The sequence below is a fragment of the Lepidochelys kempii genome, chromosome 12, assembly GCF_965140285.1.
Source record: "Lepidochelys kempii isolate rLepKem1 chromosome 12, rLepKem1.hap1, whole genome shotgun sequence".
Classification (NCBI taxonomy): Eukaryota; Metazoa; Chordata; order Testudines; family Cheloniidae; genus Lepidochelys; species Lepidochelys kempii.
This window is the reverse complement of record NC_136391.1, coordinates 6,421,418-6,433,859: the sequence shown is the minus strand read 5'-3', so window position 1 is coordinate 6,433,859 and position 12,442 is coordinate 6,421,418. Positions and strand designations below refer to the sequence as shown.

Below are 12,442 nucleotides of genomic sequence, written 5' to 3'. Positions count from 1 at the left end.
AACAGAACTCTTTGCCTGGCGGAGGGAATGGGACTGCTGGGTTACGAAAAGGGTAATCATGAAAAGTTTTTCCCTGCCTGAGGTGAAAGGAAACCAGTTTGCTTTAGTCAGGTTATCAGATTGACTAGATTTTTTAAAAAATAAATTGTTAATCCTTTATAACAGCAAATCTCTTACAAAGTCTCTTGAGGTTGTAGAGAGTTCAACAGAGAATGGGGAACTTACCTCTAGACTGACAATCATATTTCTGGACAGATCTAACGATTGGAGACTTTTAAAATTTTTGAAGGCATCTCCAAGGGAGTGGATTTTCCCTGCATATGTTCCCTGCAGTGAGAGGGACTCCACCTGTTCTGAAAAGAAAGAACTTGTAAAGGTCCTAAGGTCTCTCCTTGTTTTCTAAAAACTGAATGTAACTTATATTTTAGATTGTTCAATAACCCCAGTTTCATCAGCTCCTTGTATGTGCACGAGCCTTACTTTTTCATTTTTAGAGGTCTCTTTTGTTCAGTAACAGTGAGCTGAAGTGCCCTTTTTTTGAGAGAAAATCTAACCCCGCTAGAATTCTGCAGTGAATGCCCCAAGTGCCCTAGAAGAGGGGGGAAATCACAGTAGTACTTCCTTTAAAATAACCCTTATTTCAGGACAATAGTGTCCAGACCCACCATAGAAAACTGACTTATGTTGCGGGTGTCATACCCTTTAGAGCTCCACAGGAGAACTAACCTGGAGGGGAAATAGGAAATTTGGGCTTATATAGCACTCTATTCTGCTGGTGTCTGTTACCATGACCCAACATTATCTACATTAGGGGAAATACTCTGCACTGGTAAAGTAAGTGGGCAAGTCCTTATTAAAAAAAAAAAGTGCCATAACACACTTCTGGTACTTCCTCGAAAAGTGCCAGAATGGTGTTCCAAAGCATTCTGGCATGTCGTGATCCCTGGGTAGAGTGTTTATTCCAGGTCTGCCATGCCCTGCTGCCTTCTCAACAAGTTTCTCTTCCCGTTGTCTATCAGCATCTGGACACACCTTGGGTCAATCTTGAGGTACTACTGTCATTTGAGTCACAACATAAAGACGATGGAGGCCTTGGGGCTCTGTGTCTCACTGCCCCAGAATAGAGCAGTGAGAAGTCCTCCAGGCAGCCTAGAGTGGATGCAGAGAAGCAGCCAATCAGAGGGGCCGCTGGAACGGAATAAGATGGAGCGACCAATAAGGGGCCAGATAAAAGGCAAGCAGCAAAGCAGAGTCTTCAGTTGCTGTGTGGAGCTTGATGAGGGAGGACTGGGTGCCTGGCTGGCTAGACAAACAGGAACAGGACCATGGACAGCTCACTGAAGAGAGCTCTCCAGACAGAACCACCCAGGGAAGGTTGCCAAAGACTGGGTGCCTGGCTGGCTGGCTAGAATAGCAGCAGGATCATGAAAAGGTCAATGTGGGAACTCAGCACAGAACCTGGACAGACCAGATAAGGGTACTGAGATGAGTCCTGCTAGTCTGGTTGCAGACTGATCCCAGGGAGGGCTGCTGAAAAAGACAGCAGCTGAGGGTACCAAAATGGGCTCCGGCTGGGTGGTTGAAGAAGGCAGTGCCTCTGGGAAAAAGCCTAAGAACTACAGCCCCATACCAGGGCCAGGATAAGAACTCGGGATTCTATACTCTGGAATTGGGGACAGCGTATGCAACTTGGCTGGAGAGCTGAGTTGCCGAAGACCTGTTGAGAGAACCATTGGCTGGGGGTTGCTCACAAGAGGTGGGTGCCACCCTGTTGAAAAAACTAAACCCAAATGCAGGATCACACCCAACCAACCAAAGGGGGCCCCCCGCATGATGTGAGTGCCATCCCTGAAAAGAACTGTGACTGCAGGTACATTGGCCAAAGAAAGGGGGAACTCATGAGAGGCGGGTGCCAACCGCATTACAAAGACCATGCATGGATAAGCTTTGCAAGAACTCAGTTGGAAGAGAGCAACGTTTAAGGGATTTTCTGCAAAAGGATTTTGCTGTATATGAAAGACTAAGAATTACCTCCACAGCAGCTCAGTCTCAGCCTGGAGTTTGTTTGCATTGAACCTTAGAAGATTTGGTTTCCTGACAGCAGGTGAGAACTGTAAATTGTTATGATCACTCCCTTCTTGTGTGACCTGATTATGTTCTATACCTGGCTTAATGTTCATCCTGTCTGAGCATCTCTGGATGTCTGTAGCTCTCTCTCCTTTGGTATGGCTAACATTATGCTGCTACAGCACTGAAAGAAATACAATCCTTGCCATTCCAGCTTTTTTAATTAACCTGTTGATTGCGTACACTCAACTGATCTCACTACAGCCGAACTACCATAACCACACACTGACTGTGTAGCCAGCCTTGGGAACATTCAGCCATGAATTAATTTCTATTCAGAGCAGGGCTTGACAACTCCACTTGACAGTGTTGCTAATAGGCATATTTTCCTGGCAACTGCCATCAACTACTGCAGAACTGAGTTAATTTAAAAATAAACTATAGCTTCCAGCCCATATGGCTACAAACAAAACTCAGAACCAGAGTGTAACAGATGCAGTGCTGTCGGTGTGAATTTGCAGATAGTGCCAGTGTTTTTGCTGCTGTTCAGAGCTATTCCACACAGCAACTGAGTGAAAACTAACCTGGTTCTCCTCAGTTTTCACTACTGATATTCAGTATCTTGTGGCCAATCATGAAACTGACAAAAGTCTAATCAATTTCTCTTTTCTGCTGCTTGACAGAATGAGGGAATGGAGCTGTGTGCTGGAGAAGAAAACAAGATGAACACACTAGGGAAGGATAAAGTAAGAAACCTCCATGCAACAGGCAGAAAGCTGAGGGAGGGATAAGGGGACACAAACCAACCCTTGCAGCAACCAGGAAGCTTCTGAATGAGAGCAATGAACAGAAAAAGACTACTCATGCTTGCTTCACACAGCAGGCTGGGGGCTGGAAGGTGTTGGCTTCTCACCTGAGTAATGACATGGGGTAGTAGGAAGTTCTCATCTTTCACACAGGCATTTTGCTAGCGGGATTAGTCCTCTGTCTGTGATGTGTATGGTGAAATTTCACCACTTCTATGTGTGAGTAGGTGTGCTGTTGTGAGTGCATGGATGGGTGTAGAATATGAAAGGGCACTGGAGGGAAGTGAGAGAAGAAAGATGAGAGAAAATGTAAGGGCTTTGAATCAGCCAGAATAGGGATTCAAATCTGGATCTATAGGAGTGCCCTAATGATTAGGTCAGGGCTACACACATGCCCACAATGACTGTCTTTTATGTAGGGCTCAATCTGGTGGACTCAGGTCATGCCTACTGGATTGGGCCTTGCACGGGAAATAGATGGGGAAAAGCCTAGCTTGAGAATCCTGCCAGCGCTTAGTTGCCAAGTGACAGGACGTAGGTGGCTCTGCTTGTACCCCGTGGCAGAAGGTTAGGCACCTAGGAACTTCAGCTGGCAGTTGAGCAATGTTTTTTGTGAATGGGAGTGGGCCTAAAAGTTGGTCTTAGGCACCTTAAGAGGCAGTTAACCACCTAAGTCCTTTTTTTTTTTTTTTTGTGAATCTAGCCATTAGGGGATGGTGCCTTCCCGCTGTTTATTGTTGTCCTACTCAGCGCTGATAGTATTTGCAGCATGCAGATGAGTGTGCCAAAGGAGAGACATGTTCCTCTGACTGCATAGACCACCAGAGAGATTGAACAGACTATGCATCATAACACTGATTGTCAGATTTTCCCACTTCAAAGATCCCTCTGAATCATACTGCTGTTTTGCATCTGTGCACACTACTGCGTGACGAGCTAGAAAATGCTGCGAAGACTATGAAGGACCTGTTTGTTTCCCACTCTGTGCTTGCAGCACTTTGTCTATAGGAATGTGTCCCTTCAACAGGGCTCGTGTATCTTACGCAAATGATACCTTTGTGCGGGTCCCGCTGTCCATCACTATTTCAGCTATCGCCATGACCTTCAATTTTGTTTATGGAAGTAAGGAGGCATTAACAACTCCCAGATAATGCATCAGAACCAGCGTTGTACACTTCTATATACCCTGATGCTGACCTCCCCCTACCACAATGGGCTGGCATATGGTTTCATATCAAAGGGACACCTTTTACTATTACTAAAATATTTAATTGGTCAGACCCCGAGGCGTCATAAAAACCAGGGTCCTATTAGGGTGGGCCTAAGCAAGCACAGACGTTTCCTTTGACGTGGAGCCTGGGAAACGGGCCACCACTTATGTGCCTGGCTGCGGCGTGCACCTGTGCGGATGGCTACTAGCGCTCTTGCCCTGTTGAATGAGCGTCGTTTCCCGGGCGGTCGGTCCTGATACTCACGGGCCATCGCTGCTCCCTGGGTTCCTGTGCTTCCAACCATGACGGTTCCACAAACGCCCCTGCCTACCCCAGTGTCGCCCAGTACCCGTGCTGTGCCCTGCCGGCTGCCCCAGTACTGGCCCCCTGCTGCCGCCCCCCAAATACCCTGGGGCCCTGATTACACCCCAAGTCCCTGCTGCTGCCCCCCAAATACCCTGGGGCCCTGATTACACCCCAAGTCCCTGCTGCCGCCCCCCAAATACCCTGGGGCCCTGATTACACCGCAAGTCCCTGCTGCCGCCCCCCAAATACCCTGGGGCCCTGATTACACCGCAAGTCCCTGCTGCCGCCCCCCAAATACCCTGGGGCCCTGATTACACCGCAAGTCCCTGCTGCCGCCCCGCAAATACCCTGGGGCCCTGATTACACCGCAAGTCCCTGCTGCCGCCCCCCAAATACCCTGGGGCCCTGATTACACCCCAAGTCCCTGCTGCCGCCCCCCAAATACCCTGGGGCCCTGATTACACCCCAAGTCCCTGCTGCCGCCCCCCAAATACCCTGGGGCCCTGATTACACCCCAAGTCCCTGCTGCCGCCCCCCAAATACCCTGGGGCCCTGATTACACCCCAAGTCCCTGCTGCCGCCCCCCAAATACCCTGGGGCCCTGATTACACCCCAAGTCCCTGCTGCCGCCCCCCAAATACCCTGGGGCCCTGATTACACCCCAAGTCCCTGCTGCCGCCCCCCAAATACCCTGGGGCCCTGATTACACCCCAAGTCCCTGCTGCCGCCCCCCAAATACCCTGGGGCCCTGATTCTCCCTCCCCAGGCGCATGCCTCAAGCCCCTGCCCCCAAATACCCTGGGGCCCCCGTTCTGCCCCCAGGACCCTGGTGCTGCCCCGTCAGCATTTCCCGCATCCCCAGGCCTGCCGGGGGCGGTACCTGGGCCAATTCCCCGCAGCGCCGCCTGCTCCCGGATCCAGGCCTCGCTGAGCTCCAGCTGCAGCGCCATCCCGGCCTGTTGCCGGGCAACGCAGCCAAACACCCACCGCGCGCGCGCGCCTAGGACAAGGGGGCGGCGGCCCGCGCAGAGATCGGAAGATGGAGGGCGCGCGCGCGCAGCCCCGCGGCGGGGCCCGTTACTGGAACCTCAGTCCAGCGCCCTCCCGCCCCGCCCCGCCCGCGCGGGAAGAGGGGCCGCCGCCGCCTTCGCCATGGTATGGACCATGAACGGAGAGGAGAGGGCGGCGCCCCCTGGATCAGAGGGGGGAGAGCGGCCCCCTCTGGGATCAAAGAGGGGAAAGTGGGCCACCCCCGTGGGATCAAAGTGGGGAGGAGAGAACTTGTCCCCCATGGGATCAAAATGGGGAGGAGAGAGCTGCCTCCATGGGATCAGGGGGGAGGGGGCAGCCAATGGGGAGAGGAGAGAGCAGCCCCCCATGGGATTAAAGTGGGGAGGAGAGAGCTGCCCCCCATGGGATCAGGGGGGAGGGGGCAGCCAATGGGGAGAGGAGAGAGCAGCCCCCCATGGGATTAAAGTGGGGAGGAGAGAGCTGCCCCCCATGGGATCAGGGGGGAGGGGGCAGCCAATGGGGGGAGGAGAGAGCAGCCCCCCATGGGATTAAAGTGGGGAGGAGAGAGCTGCCCCCCATGGGATCAGGGGGGAGGGGGCAGCCAAAGGGGGGAGGAGAGAGCGGCCCCCCATGGGATTAAAGTGGGGAGGAGAGAGCTGCCCCCCATGGGATCAGGGGGGAGGGAGCAGCCAAAGGGGGGAGGAGAGAGCGGCCCCCCATGGGATTAAAGTGGGGAGGAGAGAGCTGCCCCCCATGACATCAAGGGGGAGGGGGCAGCCAAATGGGGGTGGAGAGAGCTGCCCCCCATGGGATCAAAGGGAGAAGGAGAGAGTGGCCCCTTATGGGGTCAAAGGGGGGAGGAGAAAGCAGCCTCCCTGGGATGCAAGGGGGAGAGGGAACAAAGGCCCCCATGGGATCAAAGGGGGAACAGGGGGCATCCCTCCTCTGGGAGCATTGTGGGCGGAGGAAGGAGAAGTTGGGAAGGTTGCCAACTTTGTAATAGCACAATCTGAGCGTCCCTGTCCCGCCCCTTCTCCGAGGCCTCACCCCGCTCACTCCATCCCCCCTCCATCCATTGCTTGCTTTCCCCCACCCTCACTCGCTCATTTGGCCCGGGCTGGGGAGGGTACCTTTTCGCCCAGGTGTTCCGAGCAATGCATGAGTCGATGTGCAAACATTGTCTCTATTGCTCTCCTGTGATGGAGATGTAATTGTAATAGATTCCTCAGGTCACAGTTGAGGGCATCATGGTTGGTGTCTGCCCAGCCAGCTTGTCCCTGAGGCTTTGTATGCACAGAGACTGGCACTGCGTCATTGCAATCGGGTTTAATCGGAGCTTTCAGTGCCGGTCCATGCGTAGATGCTCTCAAATCTTTTTTGTTTTGTTTAAACTGACTTGAGTTTGGGGCCCTCTTCTCCCAAAACTGGCATTCACATGCAAACTTGTGCTGAAATAGTTGGTGTGAATTGCAGCTGATTTCATTACTTCACTTTCTGTTTCTGGGAAGTCGAGGCTTGAGTGTTGCGTTCACTGATGCAGAGCAGTTCACATAATTGTCATATTACAGGCAGGGAGATTGGAGCACAGAAGCCACACAGCTGGAGAGTGGAAGAGCCAGGTGTGGAGCCCAGTGTTCCTGTTGGAGTTGATTGGGCTGTCCTCAAACAGTTTTGTTCCTTTCTTTCTGACACTTCCTGACTCCAGAGATTTCAGGCTGCAGGATGGTCCATTGGAGAGCCTTTGAAACCAGATGCAGTATAGAGCAGCTCAGCTTCAAGTTCATTGAGTTTGCTGCAGTTTACTGTGTGGCTGTTTCAGGCTGGACCTTTAAATAGTGAGACTGTGTCGGAAGTGCGTAGATGTTAAACAAACAAACAAAAAAAAAATCCATGATGCATTTTGTTAGAGTAAGAGTTCATTAGTTTGCCCTGGAGTAATTATGTAGTGCATTCTGTGCCTGTCTGTTGGCTGCTGCAGTTCCATGATGCTTTATGTGTATAAAATGAAAGGTGCTATGTAAATATAAAATATTACTACAGCATACTCTTCTTCAATGGGACACACTATATGAGGATAGCTGTTTTATTGGGACATTTCAGAGTGTTATGCTGGAAAGTGTAAATGGCTGCTGTCAGGTGTGTCTTTGATAAAGAGACAATCACAAACTTTGTTAAATGTGTGGAGCAACTAAATGCTGCTTCATGTAGTGATAACTGGAAACATTAGGAAACCATTGCCCAAAGCAATGGGCTATATTATGAGGCCAATCAGAAACTAAGGCTATGGCCACACTAGCACTTTTGCCAGTAAAACTTTAGTCAGTCAGGGGTGTGGAAAAAAACCACACTCCTGACTGACAAAAGTTTCACCAGCAAAAGTACTGGTGTGAACAGCACTGCGTTGACGGGAGATGCTCTGCTGCTGACATAGTACCTCCACTCGTTAGGGGTTTGTTAATTAGAGCAGCTAGATGGGAGACCTTACAGCGGTACAGCTGTGCCGCTGTAAGGTCTGTAGTGTAGACATAGTGTTAGCCTTGTTGTCTGCCTGTTGTCCTGTGTGTCCTGGGACTAACTGCAAACACAGAGGTGAGGGGATTGATTGGCTGCAGCTGTGTGTATCTGTGTGTGGTAGAAGCAGAAACCGAACAAGAAGTGAGAGAGAAGTCATGAGTGTGGACCAGACATGAAGCAGAGATATGGAGAGGCAGGCTTTGAAATAGTGAGCCAAGAAACTGCCTGTGTTGATTTTTTCCCACTGTGTTCAAGGAAACAAGATTTTATGCCTGGTAAATAAACAGGATTGCACCAAAGTAATACCTGACTTATATAATCAATTTTTTTCCCCTCATGGAAACAGTTTGGCAAGGCCCTAGGCATTGGCTAACTGCTCAGGCCAAAAGGGGCAACAATAGGAAAATGACTCAGGGCTTGTCTACACTTAAAACGCTACAGTGGCAACTCCTGCAATTCCTTAGTCTTTAAAAAGTTCAGAAGGACTAGTGGGGGGACAGACTGCTGCAGCGGCACAGGAGCTAACAAACAGAGCTGTAAACAGGGGAGTTTCAGTGGGAGTTCTGTTGGAGGAGAAAGTATTTGTATTTGGTTCTGTATTTGTATTATTTGTATGTGGAGAGGCTTGCAGGGGCTTTGTGCTGGGAGAGAAGCTGAGCCCTGATTAGGGGGCGGGGCTTCTCTGACTAGGGGTCCTAAAAGGTAGCAGCCAGTCAGGCAGTAGCCAGCAAACAGAGCTGTAAACAGGGGAGTCTGTCTTGTGGTGCTTGTTTTTTGCTGTGGGGGGTGGTGTTTTGGTGTGGTTCGTGTTTCCCAGATTAACAGGGAAGGCTATGGCAGATACAGAGGCAGCAGTGGGAGTGACCCATGTAGCGGAAGACACAATGAAGATGACTGGATGTGGAAGCTGCGGTATGTACATGATCCTGGAGGGGGCACCTGGTAAGGGTTTTGTCTGTATGAAGTGCCATCTGATTGAGCTGATGGAGGAAAAGATCCGAGGTTTGGGGATGCAGGTGGAAAGTCTGATAGAGTTTAGGATGGGGTTTGAGCAGATTATGGAGCAAAGACATGAGGTATCTGAAGGGAAAAGCTCAGACTTGCAGATGGAAGCAGGACTGGGAATTCTGAGGGGAGACTGGGTGAGGAAAGTGGTCAGTGGAAGCATGTGACTAAAGGAACCAGGCAAAGGAAAAGACGGGCTAGTGAGGGAGAAATAGAGCTTAAGAATAGGTATGCAGAGTTGGAAAATGAAGAAGGGGCTCAGCAGGTAGTCACTGAAGGTGAAAGGGCAAGGAAGAAGAGAAGAGCGGCTAGTCCTATAGGAAAAGGGGAAGAGTTAATGGAGATTACACCAAATATGAGCCCCAGGAGGATACAGGATGGGTTAAAGAGGATTACAAGGGAGAATAGGAATGGAAAGAACTTGCAGCCAGAGGGAACAGGGGATAGACTGGAGAATAGCACCGTCACTAGGAAAAGACAGGTCTATGTGATTGGGGACTCTTTACTGAGAAGAATAGATAGGCCTGTAACCAGAGCTGATCCGGAGAATAGGAGGGTGTGCTGTCTTCCAGGTGCTAAGATATGGGATGTAGACCTGAGGTTGAAAAGGATTCTAAAGGGAGCAGGAAAGAATCCCCTAATTATCCTTCATGTGGGAACAAATGATATGGCTAGATTCTCGCTGGAAAGTATTAAGGGAGACTGTGCTAGGCTGGGGAAGACGCTTAAGGAAATTGAGGCTCAGGTGATCTTTAGTGGGATTCTGCCTGTTCCTAGAGAAGGGCAACAAAGGTGTGACAAGATTATGACTATCAACAGATGGCTCAGGCAGTGGTGCTATAAGGAGGGCTTTGGGATGTATGGCCACTGGGAGGCATTCATGGACAGAGGACAGTTCTCTCGGGATGGACTTCATCTGAGTAGGGAAGGAAATAGACTTCTCGGATGGAGGCTGGCACAACTGATTAAGAGAGCTTTAAACTAGGAATTAGGGGGAGATGGTTGGGAGATGTCCAGGTAATCTCCACGCCAGAATTTAGCATTGAGAGGAAAGAAAATGAAGTAAGAGTGGATGCAGCCGTGGGTAGGAGGAAGGGCAGTGTAGATACCAGTCTAATAGGTTATACGGGCTGTAGAATGACCGGGCCTAATCGGGTACAGAATGTGAGCGAGGCCAAACAGCAGGAATGAAGATGTTTGTACCCCAGTGCGCGGAGCCGGGTAACAAAATGGAGGAACTAGAGTTACTGGTGCAGGAAGTGAAACCAGCTATTCTAGGGAGAACAGAGACAGGGTGGAATAGTCGTCACGGCTGGGCTACGGGTATTGAAGGGTCTGTGCTGTTTAGGAAAGACCGAAATAAAGGTAAAGGTGGTGGAGTAGCACTGTGTATCAATGATGAGATAGAATGTAAAGAAATAAGAAGCAATGAAATGGATATGACTGAGTCCATCTAGGCAAAAATTAAATTGGGGAAGAAAGCTATTAGAGCCTCCCCTGGGATAGTGCTTGGGGTGTGCTATAGACCGCCGGGATCTAATTTGGATATGGATAGAGCCCTTTTTAATGTTTTTAATAAAGTAAATACTAATGGAAACTGTGTGATCAGGGGAGACTTTAACTTCCCAGATATAGACTGGAGGACGAGCGCTAGTAATAATAACAGGGCTCAGATTTTCCTAGATGCGATAGCTGATGGATTCCTTCAGCAAGTAGTTGCTGAACCGACTAGAGGGGATGCCATTTTAGATTTGGTTTTGGTGAGTAATGAGGACCTCATAGAAGAAATGGTTGTAGGGGATAATCTTGGCTCAAGTGATCATGAGCTAATTCAGTTCAAACTGAACGGAAGGATTAATAAAAATAAATCTGCAGCTAGGGTTTTTGATTTCAAAAGGGCTGACTTTCAAAAATTAAGGAAATTAGTTAGGGAAGTGGATTGGACTGAAGAATTTATGGATCTAAAGGTAGAGGAGGCCTGGGATTATTTTAAATCAAAGCTGCAGAAGCTATCGGAAGCCTGCATCCCAAGTAAGGGGAAAAAAATCATAGGCAGGAGTTGTAGACCAAGCTGGATGAGCAAGCATCCCAGAGAGGTGATTAAGAAAAAGCAGAAAGCGTATAGGGAGTGGAAAAAGGGAGGGATCAGCAAGGAAAGCTACCTTATTGAGGTCAGAACACGTAGGGATAAAGTGAGACAGGCTGAAAGTCAAGTAGAGTTGGACCTTGCAAAGGGAATTAAAAGCAATAGTAAAAGGTTCTATAGTCAAAAATAAGAAGAAAACAAAGAAAGAAGTGGGACAGCTAAACACTGAGGATAGAGTGGAGGTCAAGGATAGTCTAGGCATGGCCCAATATCTAAACAAATACCTTGCCTCAGTCTTTAATAAGACTAAAGAGGATCTTAGGGATAATGGTAGCATGACAAATGGGAATGAGGCTATGGAGCTAGACATCACCATATTTGAGGTAGAAGCGAAACTCAAACAGCTTAATGGGACTAAATCGGGGGGCCCAGATAATCTTCATCCAAGAATATTAAAGGAATTGGCCCAAGAAATTGCAAGCCCATTAGCAAGAATTTTTAATGAATCTGTAAACTCAGGGGTTGTACCGTATGATTGGAGAATTGCTAACATAGTTCCTATTTTTAAGAAAGGGGAAAAAAGTGATCCGGGTAATTATAGGCCTGTTAGTTTGACATCTGTAGTATGCAAGGTCTTGGAAAAAATTTTGAAGAAGAAGGTAGTTAAGGACATTGAAGTCAATGGTAAATGGGACAAAATACGACATGGTTTTACAAAAGGTAGATCGTGCCAAACCAACCTGATCATCTTCTTTGAGAAAGTAACAGATTTTTAGACAAAGGAAACGCAGTGGATCTAATTTACCTAGATTTCAGTAAGGTGTTTGATACCGTGCCACATGGGGAATTATTAGTTAAATTGGATAAGATGGGGATCAATAGGAAAATTGAAAGGTGGATAAGGAATTGGTTAACGGGGAGATTACAATGGGTCCTACTGAAAGGTGAACTGTCAGGCTGGAGGGAGGTTACCAGTGGAGTTCCTCAAGGATTGGTTTTGGGACCAATCTTATTTAATCTTTTTATTACTGACCTTGGCACAAAAAGTGGGAGTATGCTAATAAAGTTTGCGGATGATACAAAGCTGGGAGGTATTGCCAATTTAGAGAAGAACAGGGATACCCTACAGGAGGATCTGAATGACCTTGTAAACTGGAGTAATAGTAATAGGATGAAATTTAATAGTGAGAAGTGTAAGGTCATGCATTTAGGGATTAATAACAAGAATTTTAGTTATAAGGGACGCATCAATTAGAAGTAACAGAGGAGGAAAAGGACCTTGGAGTATTGGTTGATCATAGGATGACTATGAGCCGCCAATGCGATATGTCTGTGAAAAAAGCTAATGCGGTCTTGGGATGCATCAGGAGAGGTATTTCCAGTAGGGATAAGGAGGTTTTAGTACCGTTCTACAAGGCACTGGTGAGACCTCACTT

At 48.7% G+C, this 12,442-nt stretch overlaps 2 protein-coding genes across 7 annotated transcripts in view; one reads left to right on the top strand and one right to left on the bottom strand.

Annotated features, from left to right (window-relative positions):
- Nucleotides 1-5,377, bottom strand: part of LRRC36 (leucine rich repeat containing 36) — an 82,435-nt gene extending 77,058 nt beyond the window's left edge. For 5 of the 6 annotated variants that reach the window (XM_073307307.2, XM_073307303.2, XM_073307309.2 and 2 more), the window contains exons 1-2: nt 5,271-5,377; nt 226-353 (exon numbers count right to left, since the gene is read on the bottom strand). In XM_073307307.2, the coding sequence (XP_073163408.1) occupies nt 226-353; nt 5,271-5,340 (198 nt within the window). In that variant the 5' untranslated portion in view covers nt 5,341-5,377. The remainder of the gene's footprint in view (nt 1-225; nt 354-5,270) is intronic. The other variant, XM_073307310.2, reaches the window with a different exon arrangement.
- The window catches only part of KCTD19 (potassium channel tetramerization domain containing 19), a 50,229-nt gene continuing 43,129 nt past the window's right edge, over nt 5,343-12,442 (top strand). Inside the window, exon 1 of the mRNA XM_078848078.1 lies at nt 5,343-5,545. Coding sequence (XP_078704204.1) covers nt 5,543-5,545 — 3 coding nt within the window. The 5' untranslated portion in view covers nt 5,343-5,542. The remainder of the gene's footprint in view (nt 5,546-12,442) is intronic.